Source organism: Ciconia boyciana, chromosome 19 (genome assembly GCF_034638445.1).
Source record: "Ciconia boyciana chromosome 19, ASM3463844v1, whole genome shotgun sequence".
Lineage (NCBI taxonomy): Eukaryota > Metazoa > Chordata > Aves > Ciconiiformes > Ciconiidae > Ciconia > Ciconia boyciana.
The window spans coordinates 7449482-7463107 of NC_132952.1; the positions used below are offsets into that span (position 1 = coordinate 7449482).

The 13626-nt window shown below is 42.7% G+C and overlaps 1 protein-coding gene across 2 annotated transcripts in view; it reads left to right on the forward strand.

Moving 5' to 3' along the window:
* Window positions 1-286: 286 nt before the first annotated feature.
* Window positions 287-13626, forward strand: part of SKI (SKI proto-oncogene) — a 121374-nt gene continuing 108034 nt past the window's right edge. Inside the window, exons 1-2 of one of the 2 annotated variants that reach the window (XM_072883770.1) lie at window positions 287-1017; window positions 1135-2056. In XM_072883770.1, the coding sequence (XP_072739871.1) occupies window positions 1145-2056 (912 nt within the window). In that variant the 5' untranslated portion in view covers window positions 287-1017; window positions 1135-1144. The remainder of the gene's footprint in view (window positions 1018-1134; window positions 2057-13626) is intronic. The other variant, XM_072883769.1, reaches the window with a different exon arrangement.

A 13626-nucleotide genomic window follows, 5' to 3' on the forward strand; every position in this document is an offset into this window, starting at 1 on the left:
AGACAGAAAGCGGCGAGAGGAAAAAGCCCTCGCCCTACCGCCCCTCCTTTGCGGCGCGGCGGTCTGTGAACCCAGCAGTTTACCCTCCCTCCCCGGCGCTGCCGCCCGGGGCCGTGCTGCGCGCCTGCCTGTGCAGCGGCTCAGCGCGGAGCGAAGGGGGGAGGCGGCCGCTGTTCCTGGAAGAGCCCGGCCTGGGGAGTTGGTCACATTCTTGGCTGGGATTCAATGACTGAGGCAGACACCAACAAACAGAGGAGGGGAGGAGGAGGAGGAGTGAGGGAGGCTGAGCCAGCCTGCATTAGCTCAGCTCTCAGGCACTCTCAGTCTCTGCTGGAAAGAGGAGCTGGGAGGATGTGCGCTCTGTTACCGCGGCTCCCCACGGCACGCCGAGAAGACTGAGAGAAATAAGGGAAGAAAGGCGAACCGAGAGACGAGGAGTCCTCCCAGATCAAGCTGAGGGACCACGAGGGGGAAGGGAGCCTGCTTACTGCCCGTCCGAAGCCCCCGCGCCGTTTTGGAAGTGCCAGAGATTTGGGCCTTTTCCTTTGCTTCTGCGTTGTTCCCTTCCACAGTCCAAGCTTTCTTCCTCCTCCTGCTTTTTACTTTCCTCCCCCGCGCCTTCCTTTCGGTGGATATGGACAGAAGGGTGATTACTGCAGAGAAGCAGCAGCCGCCAGAACATATTTGAGCCCCCGGTGCTCGGAGCGTGGCACAGACTTTTTGTATTTCTGTGGGTGGCGTGTGTGTGTGTGTGTGTGAGTGAGTGTGTGTGTGTGGTGGAGGTGTGGGAGGCGGGATTGGTTTGCCTGGGGGATTGGCTGAGGGGGTGAGTGCTCGGATGAAGACCTCTTTTTGCCGTGACTCTGTGCTCCATCGGGGCAGCTTGGAGACTTGGAGGGTTTGAAATTGTAACGAAGCAAGAGAAAAGAAAGAAGAGAGAGACACGCATACAAAAGGATTTATTTCCTATTCGTTAGTGGATTGTTAAACCTGAGGGGGAAGGAGAAAGAAACAAGGGTGGGTTGTTTTATTTTGTTCATAATTTTTTTTCTTAAAAAAAACCAAAATCCCTTAAGTGGATTTGTACCAGGGTGGAAGATAACTGGGGATTTTTGTTGTTTGTTTTGGGAATAGAAACTGAAAAATGGAGACTGTAAGTAGAAGCAGCTTCCAGCCTCATCCAGGACTGCAGAAGACCTTGGAACAGTTTCATCTGAGCTCTATGAGCTCCCTGGGTGGCCCTGCTGCTTTCTCAGCACGATGGGCACAGGAGATGTACAAGAAAGACAATGGCAAAGACCCAGCAGAACCTGTACTGCATCTGCCCCCTATCCAGCCTCCTCCGGTAATGCCTGGTCCCTTCTTCATGCCCTCGGACAGATCCACAGAGAGGTGCGAGACCATCCTGGAAGGTGAAACCATCTCCTGCTTCGTGGTGGGTGGAGAAAAGCGGCTTTGCTTGCCCCAGATCCTGAACTCGGTGCTCAGGGACTTCTCCCTGCAGCAGATTAATTCGGTGTGTGATGAGCTACATATTTACTGCTCCAGATGCACTGCTGACCAGCTGGAAATCCTCAAAGTCATGGGCATCCTGCCCTTCTCCGCTCCTTCCTGCGGGCTCATCACTAAAACTGATGCTGAGAGGCTTTGTAATGCCTTGCTTTATGGTGGCACCTATCCTCCCCACTGCAAGAAGGAATTCTCTAGCACAATTGAGCTGGAGCTTACAGAGAAGAGCTTCAAGGTGTATCATGAGTGCTTTGGGAAGTGTAAGGGACTCTTGGTGCCAGAGCTTTACAGTAACCCCAGCGCAGCCTGCATCCAGTGCTTGGACTGCAGGCTTATGTACCCACCTCACAAATTTGTGGTCCACTCTCACAAATCTCTGGAAAACAGGACTTGCCACTGGGGCTTTGACTCTGCAAACTGGAGATCCTATATCCTCCTCAGCCAGGATTACACTGGGAAAGAGGAGAAAGCTAGACTGGGCCAGCTCTTAGATGAAATGAAAGAAAAATTTGACTATAACAACAAATACAAGAGGAAAGCCCCCAGGGTAAGTGATGCCTTTAATTTTAAAGGGGGTGGGGAGAGAAGGAGAAAAGGCATTTTCTGTAATTTCGATAACATCCATTGATATACCCAGTTTGTTACCAGCTGCTTCTCCTTCAAGTCATTTAGCAATCTAATCGTGTTCTTAATTCTCACCACGTGTGTGTTAATGTAGACGAGCAGTGTTTGAGATGGCACCTTTTTTTCTCCGGTTGTGTTCTGAACACGGTAGTTGGAGTTTGTTTAAATTATATACGTGTGTTTGCATATCTTGCTGTACGTGGAACCTGATCTTTGAAACCCACTACCCCAGACTTCAGCAGGAAGTATGTGATTTCAGGTCTTAAGAGCTTCAGTTAGGGGTCAAGACAAGGAAGAAGCCAGAAAAAAAAAAGACAGTTACTGATCGCTCCAGAGGCAAATATATACAATTTTCTGCTCAGCTGCATGCTGCCAGGGATGGAGGTGCGGGCTCAATTCTCTAAAGGCTTGTATGGGAATAAAATGTGGCTGCTAAGAAAAAATGCTGGCAGTAATGCAGGTTACTGGTGTTCAGATGAAGTGTGTGGAACGTGAATGGAGAAGTCCCTGCTTTTAGAGTGTCCCTGTGGAGTCTGAATCTCCCCACCAGACAGGCTTTTGTATATTGAATTATGTATACATTCAGTAAATGAATCTGTCTAGGGCCAGCTGCAGCAGCTTCTTAAGGTATGCCATGCCGTGCTGAGCCAGACAGCTAAAGCACATTTTTTTAAGTGTCTTTTGTTTTTCTTTCAGTCTGAGCTGCCTTTAGATCCCAGAATCCCTGGTGTGTGGGTGGGAGGCTGCCTTGGCATCTGGCACCATGTCCTGATCAATGGGCAGCAGTGCCACAAGGCCTTGAGAACTTGCTTACAGACACCAGGATGTCTGGCTAGCTGGCCATGGTGCAGTTGGCTGTGGGATGAGCAATTCGCTTCCCGCTCCTTCCCCCCAGTATAAGGTTAAAGCAAACTCTTGCCTACTGAGTTTTACACTGCAGGTTTGTTGGTTGGATTCTGTCTCACCTGGCAGAGATTTCCAAACTTTTCTTTGATTCTTATGTATCTGGAGTAGAAGGGCAATGACACAAGCCTCAAAAAGAGAAGCAACATTTAAAGCCCACTGAGAATGTTCAGTAAAATTCTTAATTAACTTACCAAATACCTGTTTAAAGGGGCAGACACACTCAGACTTAAATAGAGCTTTTATTTATAAAAAACGCGACAAAAATACCCAAACAAACCCCAGGGTTTTAAAAATATCCTGCGCAAACAATGCAGTAATTCCTACAGCTAGCCTAAGAGGCCTAGTTAACCCGTTTGATTGGCCTCCGCGGTTTTTGGCGGAGGAGTAGAGTCTCCAAGTTCCAGTTTCTCTCCTGGTCTTGTGCTTAGCCCCCGTTTCAGTCCTTGTCCTCACCCCTCCTCTTCCTCCCGCTCGAGTGTCAGAACCGCTGTGACAAAGCTGGGCTGTAATGAGCCACATTATCTCCGTGGTTGGAGGTGGATGTGTTTTTAATGGCTTGTCTATTCTCGGTCAGTCATGTGCTAAGATGGAATGGTGGGATAGATGTATATGAATGTCTGTGAGACGAGAATACGGCTCTGAAAGTGGACGCATTTTTCATGCTGGGAAATGAATTTTCTAGGGCATGCTTCGTTTGGGAAGCAAAATTAAGAAATCTCCACATCCTTACTCCAGAAAGGTATGGTGTCCCTAACTTGGTAATTTCCAGAGTTTAATTGCAATGAATGTTAGCGGAGGTGTGCTTTCCTTTTCTTACAAGGCTTTTATGGCATTCTGTTCAACTGTATGATTACTCAACACCCCAGGTGAGGTTGCAGGTGGAGAACAAGAAAAGACCCCTAAATCTTGGCTTTGCCTGACTTTTTTGGGCGTCCCTTTAATAGGTTCTAGTTCAGAACATGGCAAGCAAGCACTCTTCCCCCACCCTCCAAAACCTGCATGCAGCACAGCACTTCTTGCAGAGTGAATTCAAGGTACCTAATAGCGGGTGCCAGAAATTATGTAAGGAAATTGTGGCCATCTATTTCTCAGAAAATTTTGCCAAAATTCCGTCATCGTAACATGTTAGGTCTCCTGCATAGGTTCATTTGGGAGGTGGCAAGGAGTTTGATGGGGAAGAACAGAGTGGTAAGTGTGTGCTCAGATGATGGGGTAGAGAAAAAAGAATGATTTATCATACATCCTATGCAGACCTGGGCTTAAGTTTCAAGGCTTTTGAGCTGTCTTCAGGGCTCTCCTGTTAATGTGGTGCAGTCTTGAGGAGACCCTGACAGCACTGGCAGAGTTTTGTATGCTTATCCTTTCTTTTTCTGAAGTCTTTTTCCATTGGGCTTAGCCAACGGATATCATATGCTAAGGTCATTTGTGTTGTAGCGGTGTGTGCAGATAATTACGGAGAGATTTAATCGGGCTCTAAGATTGGTAGACTGTGGCCAGGGGCAAGTAACATTGGCGTGAAGTTTAGGTGCCTAGTAAGGAAATGAAAGGATGGTCCCATGTCTGCCTGTGTGTTTGTGTTAATTACTGTCAGTTTGTGTGGGTTTTGTCTGTCTGTTGGGCTCTGTGTCTGTCTGTCTCTGTGGATGAAAGGGTGAAGCATATGTGTCTTTGTGGTGGTCTTCCTTTTTGATGTAGATCTCTGCATTGCTTTGTTCTATTTTATACAGAGGTGTTCGTGTGTGTGGTGTGCTGTAATCTGCTGTGTCAGATATTTGGTCTTCTACTTTCAAGAGTGGGTTTTTTATCAGCTTCCCAATTTATTTATTTATGTTTGCGTGTGTACGCATTGCTTTGTGTGTGTTGTTTTCCCTGGGGCTCTGTTAGTATGTTGGTAGCATGGGATGCATATGACCATTTTTATGGCTGGTTAAGCAGCAGTGAGTTTTTTGACCTTTTTGTGTGTCTTCGTGAGGTTTATGTGATGAGGTATGTAGATTTCTGCCAGCACAGCTCTGCCTTTTAAGGGTCTGACTTAAATGGAGGAGCTGGGTTGGCACAAGCCCCTGTTGCAGATTCAGCATACTGGCAAAACTGCCTTTTTTTCCTGTCTCTGGGGTTGTTTTTTTTTTTCCTTTCCTTTTTTTTCCTTCGTGTGGTTTTAAAGCATTGCTACAAGGCATAGCTTTACCTGGATACTTCATTCCCAACATATATTTCTATATGCATCAAGTATCCATTGTGCATATCTATCAGTCTATATTGAGAGGTGGATACATACATGCAGATATATTGTCTCTCAGTCAGCCTGGTTGATTGAAAAAGGTGCGTGTTGCCTGGTCTTGCCACTTGCAGAAGAAGCTTTCGTCTAGATCTGTATGAAGTCAGCAAAGGGTCCTAACCAAAAACCAGAGGGAGTTGTGGCAGTTGGAGCCCCCACTAGAGCAGGAACCATAGAGGCCTCAGACACTTTCCTTACCCTCTTCTAAAAATTTTGATTTTCATATCCTCCCTGTTCATCCTTGGATGAGTGATTGACCTCCCATAAGCTGCTTCACCTTCCTGCCACTTGCCAAAGCTCTTCCTTTTCTTGAGCCATATGATAACTTCTCCATTTTCCTTTGTTTGTATCCTTCACTGGGTTTTCCACCTTCTCGCGTGCTCAAGCAGGTTTTTTTCCAGCTTTTTCTCTGGTTTTTCAGAGTCTCCATGCACCAACATGGCTTTTACTTGAGTGGGTGTCCTGTTTCCCTACCTGTCTCTCACTTCATCCACCATTACTGGCATGGAGCACAACCATTACATTCTGGGGTATTTGTAGAAATTTAAAATGTGAATAACCTGACAGGGTTGCAAAACAGGGTCCTAGAAATCCATCATCAGTGCCAAAGCCTTTTTCTTGAGCTCAGCAACTGGTGCACGGTGAGTGTTCACTTGCTGGTATAGATATGGCCTTGGTGTGTCTCTCACGCTCTCTTTCCACTTCTGTGACAGACAGCTCTCTGCTTGCTTAACGTCAGTGTGCCTCCACTATGATTGAATTAGTTCAAAAAGCAAGCCTGAAGGCTTTGTTGGTTGCTATTTCCAGTAAAGGAGGGTGGGTTCAACTCTGTCTCTTTTGAACCCTTTTTTTCTTTTTTAAATATTGAACCAAGCAATGTTTGACAGTGCTTTCATATTTCCTACCTGTGTGCCAGACCTGTGTGCCCTTTTAGCAGAACAGTATGGGATCAGACACTAAGAGAATAAGAGAGCTTTCCTTGCACACGTGTGAACACACCCACACACGCTAGCACTGCAGTGTTCCCACGGTTCAAGTCCCAGCAGCACTTCTATGAAGTAGCTGGAAGCTAGAAGCAGCATTCTGGGTACTGACACACAAATGAGCACGTAAGGCCTCCCACTTTATTTCACAATGCCTACCAACCCAGTGCTGCCACAACATGCAGCTTTCTCAGCTGGAGTAAGGTTTAACCAGGTCAAGTGTGCAGCCAAATCAAAGAACAAAAATTGCTGGAAGTGAAATAGTGCAGTACTGAGGTGTAGGGTAGCTGTGGACGTTTAGGTGCTGCACTGTGCTGTGCTTTATGACCACCTGAAATGCTGCAGTAGTAGAGCTAGAATGTGTATCTTTCTGTATCCTGAAGTCCTGCCTCCTGGCAGTAGTCATCTTCTTTATTTGCTAATAGTATATATCCTATGGTAGGTATGGCAGAGAGATTCTGATTTTATTCACAGGCAGTGGCGTTCGGACCGCTGGATGGATTTATTCTTTTTGGTACAAACTGACCTGATAAATACTCTTGGAAAATTTTGCCTAAGAACTGAGGGTTCAGTTGTTTTTCCATGGAGCAATGAAGTCATTTGTTCTCTTACCTGCTGTTCAAGAATTATATTAGGGATTCTCCAGTAAAAATTTTGAAGTCCCTAAAGCCAAAATGTCGAAGTCTTGAGGCAGTAGTTTAGTTCAGAATCCTTTTACAGCTTAAAAGTTGAACTTCAAAAACGATACCACGCTTAAATGAAATCCTGTGTACCTGAGGAGATGTCAGTGTTTAAGCAGACATCAGCATTTTTTTCCCAAGCGTGCAAACAGTTTTACAGATGTTGTAGGTCGAGAACAAAGAAGCAGGTACGTGCATGTGTGTTAGAGAGTATGCTGCAAATAATGATCTAATGATGTTGAGTCAACTGTGGCGCGCTCTTGCCCCAGAATAGTTCCGAAGTTCCTGAATTCAGTCCTCTTGAATCAGGGAGAGAATTATATGCAATCTCTTTTGAAAATCACTGCCTAAAATATTTAAACATCTGCCTCTCCCTTCATTGTCTGGGCTGTCTCACTTGCCTCTCCATTTCTGTGGTTTTGGGCTTGGGCGTATGTTCTGCCCAAACAGTAGCATGCTTTGAAGATGCATGTAAACACAGTTTATTTTCTGGATGTGTTAGGAGCCTAACACCTGGTCTCTCTGCCAGGATATGAACATGGTTGTCACTAGTTTGAGCTGACTGACCAACGAGGGTGTGTTTTCACTTGCTGAGAGGCGCGTTTAGAGCAGTGTTGTAAAAGCATCTGGAGGCGTCTGTACGAGGCTGCTCAGAGCATGTCTAGACAAAGCAGCAGTTAAAATTCTGGCAGCCACTTGTACCTTATCTACACCTTCCTTGATTCTCAACACTGCTAGAACAGGGGAAGCTTCGGGGCTACATCTGGGTGGTTGAGCCCAAGCAAGATGTGGGTATCTAGAGATGCATTTTCCATGCATTCTTATTGAAAGCTCGTGTTATTTTTGTCTATTAGCAAAGTTATTTTGCCAAAGTTAAGGGGTTTGAATGGTACTGACTACAGTAAGGAGTGGGCCGGCTCTCTATTACTGGTGATAACTGATGATTGGAACTCACACTGCTGGCTTGGCTGGCCAAACTGCTTTGCCATCGCACAAAGAGCTGTGTCTCAGCGTGCACAGTACTTAGACCCAGAAATTTTTTTAATTCTCACCTTTTTTTTTTTTTAAAAAAAAAAACTCGACACTGTAACTCTTACTTAGAGGGAACTGTCATGGAACAGTTACGCTAAATCCAACAGGGCGTTCTTGGAAAGAAATTTGAGCTTCGACAAGAGTAACTTAGACAGAATTGTAGAGAATGTATCGATAGAATACTGTCAATTACTAGGCTAATCTGTTTTAGCTGAGTGACCATAGAGCACTTAATTCAAATTGATCTTCACATACAGGAAGCATTACTTTAAAATGTAGTAATAGAGCATGTTTTTGTTTTAAATTTGTCAATTATAGTATGTGTGTTAATGATACATTTTATTAGGTAATATCTAATTTGTTTGTGTATGTTTTCTGAATCTGGGTAATATATATTAATAAATCTGCACCACTTCTTAAATTCTATTCTACTCTCCCAGTCTCTAATATAGTCAGTATGTGTTCTTGGAAAATAATTACAGAGAAGCAAGTCTGCTCTGAAGAGATGTGCTCTGGTCCCTTACTTTCCTCATTTACACCTTGTGTAGTCTCGTATGTCTTTTACATTTTATTGGCAGTGTAGAGGTTCAAATTCGGATTATTACTTAAATCACCTGTTCCCGTATCTTCTGGAACATACGAGGTTAATTTGAAGGTTTGGAGCTTTGGGGCTAGTTCTACAGTTCTCGCTCAAGCAATCAGCCGGCATAGTAATTGGAACCAGTTCACCCACAAACCACAGAAGACTTGTATATGTATCAGACTTCTTCCTGTGTGTTGACTGGCAGTACTTGCAGTCATAGAATAGAGGGACAGATTCTGAACCAGAATATACCGGTGTTGAGACAAAGTAGTTTCACTAAGTTTGTGGCCTTAGCTGGCATTTACAGGACTGTGCTAAAGCTGCGAGCAGAACCTGTAGTTCTGCTGCTGCAGTATTTTCATTTTGCTTATTAACGAGGTTTTGGTTTCATAGACGTTTGATGGTGCTCTGATCCTGATGGATCTTACTGAATGGGGCAATAGTTTCTGCACTGGGAGCTAGCTTCAGACTGAAAGGATTTTGTCTGCTGGTCGCTACATGCAAAATTGGGTTTTAAGGTTGCAGTAGATATCCAACAGGGTGGGATTTTTTGTTCCTGTATTTAGGATTTGTCAATTTTTTTTTTTAATTTTATTTTTTTACTGGTGAGGAAATATGTCTAAAGCTGGGATAAGGGCCAGCCTTTTTTTCTGATGCAAATTCAAGGACCATAAACTTGGCCTCAAAATTGTATCAGGTGCAGGTGCAAATCTTCGAGTGTGTCTATTTTGTTGGTACTGGGCAAGCCTGCTGGCTGAGATTGGCCCCTCTGCACTGAGCTAATTATTTTGCTTTGACTTTTGGTTGGATGAGGTAACAAAAACACTGATACAAATTGAAGCTCTGATCCTGTCGGTGTTTCATGGACAGAGCTCTTCTGGAAGCCAATGGGAATTCCCATGTGTGGAGCTCTTATCATTGGCTCCACTTACAGTTTGGTTGCTATCACATGAAATGGGGCTTCTCCAAGCGGAGGATGCATATTAAAACAACCTGATAAGCTGCATAGTTGTATGTTGTGTTAAGAGACAGGTCCTGCCACCCTTACTCATGTCAAGTAGTCTTTACTTGTTTTAACAGTTTTATTTAAAAAGTCAGGGAAAACATACATGAGGATAGAGATTCTCTGTATATGTAAAAATTGCAGCATCATTCTGCATGCTGGAGACAAACAGCAAAGGAGCTAATCAATAACTTGGTTTCTGGCTTTGTTGTTTATTGATTTATGTACAGTTACCTTTGCACATGCTTTGTAGAAAATGTGACTTTTATGTTTGGTTTTCTGTTTGTTTGTTTGTTTTTTAAATTGAAGCTGCTTCTGTTTTGGTATGAGAATCAGTTGCACTGGAAGCACAAGAGTGGCTCAGGCTTTAAGGATTAAAAGACAGCAGCAGTGTTAACAAAATAAGATACAGCCTGGCGCTTGTCTTTTCCTACGGAAGATGTCAGTGATATATTCTGAAGACGTACCCCTGTGCTTTGTTCTTCATCCTCTGTTCAGTCAATGGTATCATTTTATAGAATAAGGTCATTGACTTGGATTGCTTCTTGGTTTCTCAACCCTTTTCACCAGCCAGTTTGTGTAATGTCTGTCTGAAACATTGAGTAAGGGCATTGAAATAGCAGACAGGATATCAAGTGTTAGGAAGTCTGGGTTAAGTATAACAGACAGTTCTGGCTGGTGAAAGGGGAGCAGCCCCTTGAGCTTGGTTACAGATCAGTCTCTGTGGAAACAGCAGATTCTGGTCTTTGCATCCCTGTTACAGCTTTTCCCCTCCGTTCCCTCCACACCCATATAATTAATTGTGTGTGGGTGCATCTCTTTTCTAGAGATGTGTCTTCCTTGTTTCTTGGTGGCACAGAATTGTGTGTAATAATGTCTCTTTCTAAGGATTACATAAGTTGAAGATGATTTCTCTACTGGGAGAATTATGCAAGTTTAAACTGAAATGTATTTAGGAAGCTTTTATGTGTGTGTTTTCTGACTCGCAATGCAGAGGGTGATTTATTTGCATCCTTAATTGGACAACATCTGTTAGGGTTGGAAGAAAAACCATTTCATATCTTGTCACTGTCATATCCTGCATTTTTATGAAGTCCCCTACCCCCTCTGCGTCCTACATTACCTGTGTTACAGGCTCTGATTCTCCATGCCCAAGTAGGATCAGCCAGGCACTCAAGTTGGACACTCTTCTGGGGAGGGGTCTGCAGAATTTTCAGTGCATATCTGCATTAGTGTTATGGGCCAGTGGTACTGTTAAAATCAGCAATAATACCAGCTGCTTTCTTTCAATCTTTAGATTTTCTCCTTTTACAAAAAGTTGTTGCCTTTATTACCATTAAACAGAAGATAATGATGGTGAGGCTTCCCAATTCTGTCAGTGAAGAAAGAGTCTAAAATATTTCTGTAATGCTGCTCCTGGTAATCTTTGACGATTTAGTAAAAACTTTCCTGCTGCTTTTCAGCAAAATTAAGCTGTTTTGTGTCACAACACAGGAGAAGAAAGCTACTGCAGTCAAGTGCGTTTATTGAACTTGAAGAGGCCAAAGTAACTTCTTGCTTAAATGTGAACTCCTGCATGAGGCTATTTGCGTGACTGTATCCTGCAGTCCGAAATCTGGCAGCTGACCTATGCACACAACCCTTATCAATTTCAGTGGGGGAGCTGCACAGATCTAAAGAGCTGTCCATGCAGTTCAGATGGCAGAAATGGGATCATGATAGTAGTTTTCTTTCTATTATTATGTAATACTGGAGTGCTGCCTATCTTGGACCGCCTTCATAATGCTTGTAGGTGCTGTTTTCATGATCTAGCTAACAAAATTAATTCTGCTGAGTATTAAAAAATACAGGTTGCGCAGGGATCCTGCTGCTTACTAAAACAGAGGTTGTAGTAGTACCAAGTAGAAGCAGTGAATTACTTTAAATAATTAAAAAACCCTCTGTAAGTATTAAATTTCTCAAGGTCCTGTATTTTTGACAGGTATCTTTAAAAAAACGAAACAAAAAATCCTCAAGATTGTTCAGGTTTGCATATTTATAGCAGTAAAATAAGTTTTATAGCTTTTATACAGAGCAATGGGCTAGAAAGGCAGAAAATAGACAATATTAAGGCTACAATATGGTCTGATTTCAGTAACCATCATTGATGTAATGGATTTTGGATTTACACTTTTGTTATTAAGAATTTCTCATGAAATTATATGTTAAGCATGCTTTTCTAAAGTACCATCATTCCACAGTTGAAAAACTTATCTGAGTTGAAAGATAATGGAGTGTCATTCAAGAAAAAAAAAAAAAATTCACCATTCTTAACTCCCCACTAGCAGTTTCAGTTTATTCAGTGGGTGTGAATTATCTCACCCATGCTGGTATGATTTAGAAATATTCCTTTGAAATAAATGTATTCGGAGTGGTGCAGAGCTGCTGTGAGAAGTAAATCAGATGCAAAAGAGTACAGACTGCAGCATTAGGTCCATTATTGATATTTCTTTGTTCCCATTCATTCACTAATAAGAAACATGCCATACAATGAGTCCTTGCATTAATATATCCAGAGATTTAGTTTGTTTGGCTTTTTGCCTTTTTCTTTTTTTGCCACAACAGTATAGTTTTTTGCAAAACTGGTGCAGCCAAATACTCTTTGGACCATATTCAGCAGTAGACAGTGATAGAAGTGGTGTAAAGTGCTCTATTACACTATTCCGTGGATATGCAGAACTACTGTTCAAAGGCTTTGGCCCTTGCAGCATAGCAAATTAGGAGTTCCTTTTCTAAAAACTGAATTTCTAGAAACGTATTTATGTGAAAATCTTTTTTATAATGGATTCTTTGATCCTTCTTTAGCCCTGTTGGTTCTAGAGAAAAGATCGTGTGTGTGATATTACTAAATTCTGAAGGAAAAAAGTTAAATTATATTTTCATTATTATATAATTTTTATTTTCAATATTATATTATTTTATTATATAAAATTGTGTGAATACAAAGAAAAAAAAGAAAAATTAGTGATTTGGAGGGAAAAAGGGGTAGAGGGCGTCAGCAGTGCTGTAGCTACTATTTGCTTGTATTTACCATATAACTTGCATCATTATTTATAGCATTGTTTCTTACCCCTGTGTCTTTTGAGTAAATTTGGTCTTTTTGCAGTTTTTTAACAATTAACCTAGCCGTGATGAGGCTTGAATGAATATCATCTGCACACCTGTTTAATATTAAAGATCAGGCATTCAGTGCTTTGTGGCTTTAGCTTGAAATTCAAGTTGCTTTGAGTCATCCCTTTCGTCTTTTGTTTGGGTGGAAAAAAGGAGTGGCAGTAAACGGCCTGCAGCTAAGAAATGAAAGAGTTGAATTAGGTTTTAGAGATGTTAGTCTTGGCATTTGGGACATTTGCATTTGTAGAGATCGTCACGCTTCGCTTTATTTTGAGTTGAGCAGTTCAGTGCTCAGGATGAAAAATGTTACGTATCTTTTTCCCAGTTAGGTGACACATGCAGACTACCCTGGAAGAGTAGGAAGGAGCTGGAGTATGAGCTGTGGCTTCACATTTCGACCAGATTACTAGTAATAGCAGCCTATGGATTATTGCCCCACCTGTAGTTTCCATGCTGTGGTGCACAACGACTCAGTTTTTTTTCTGACAGCAGCTTCTAATTGTATGAACCAGAGGACAGGCCACTCTTTAAAAACCGAAATTAGTCGATGAGACAGAAATTGCTAAGAAAGAATTGCAGTGTTCTCTGTTTCACTTGATTTTGCTTTAGTTTGTAAAGCTTCGTCAGTTCAAGTGTAGCTCTAGTAGAAGCTGTACTAACACAAACGGAGGGGACAGTATGGGGGGAAGTTAACAGCAGGAGTATCTTCCCCTGGTATCATTGCCGAGTATTGTGTAAACAACCATAGCTTGCGTTACATTACTGAATTGCTTTAGTGTGTAGAGTTATAGATACGTATTTATAGATGCATAGATGAGGTTTAACTTTTACCATTCTAGAAAAGAGATAATATTTTAAATGACTCTGTGGTCTAGACC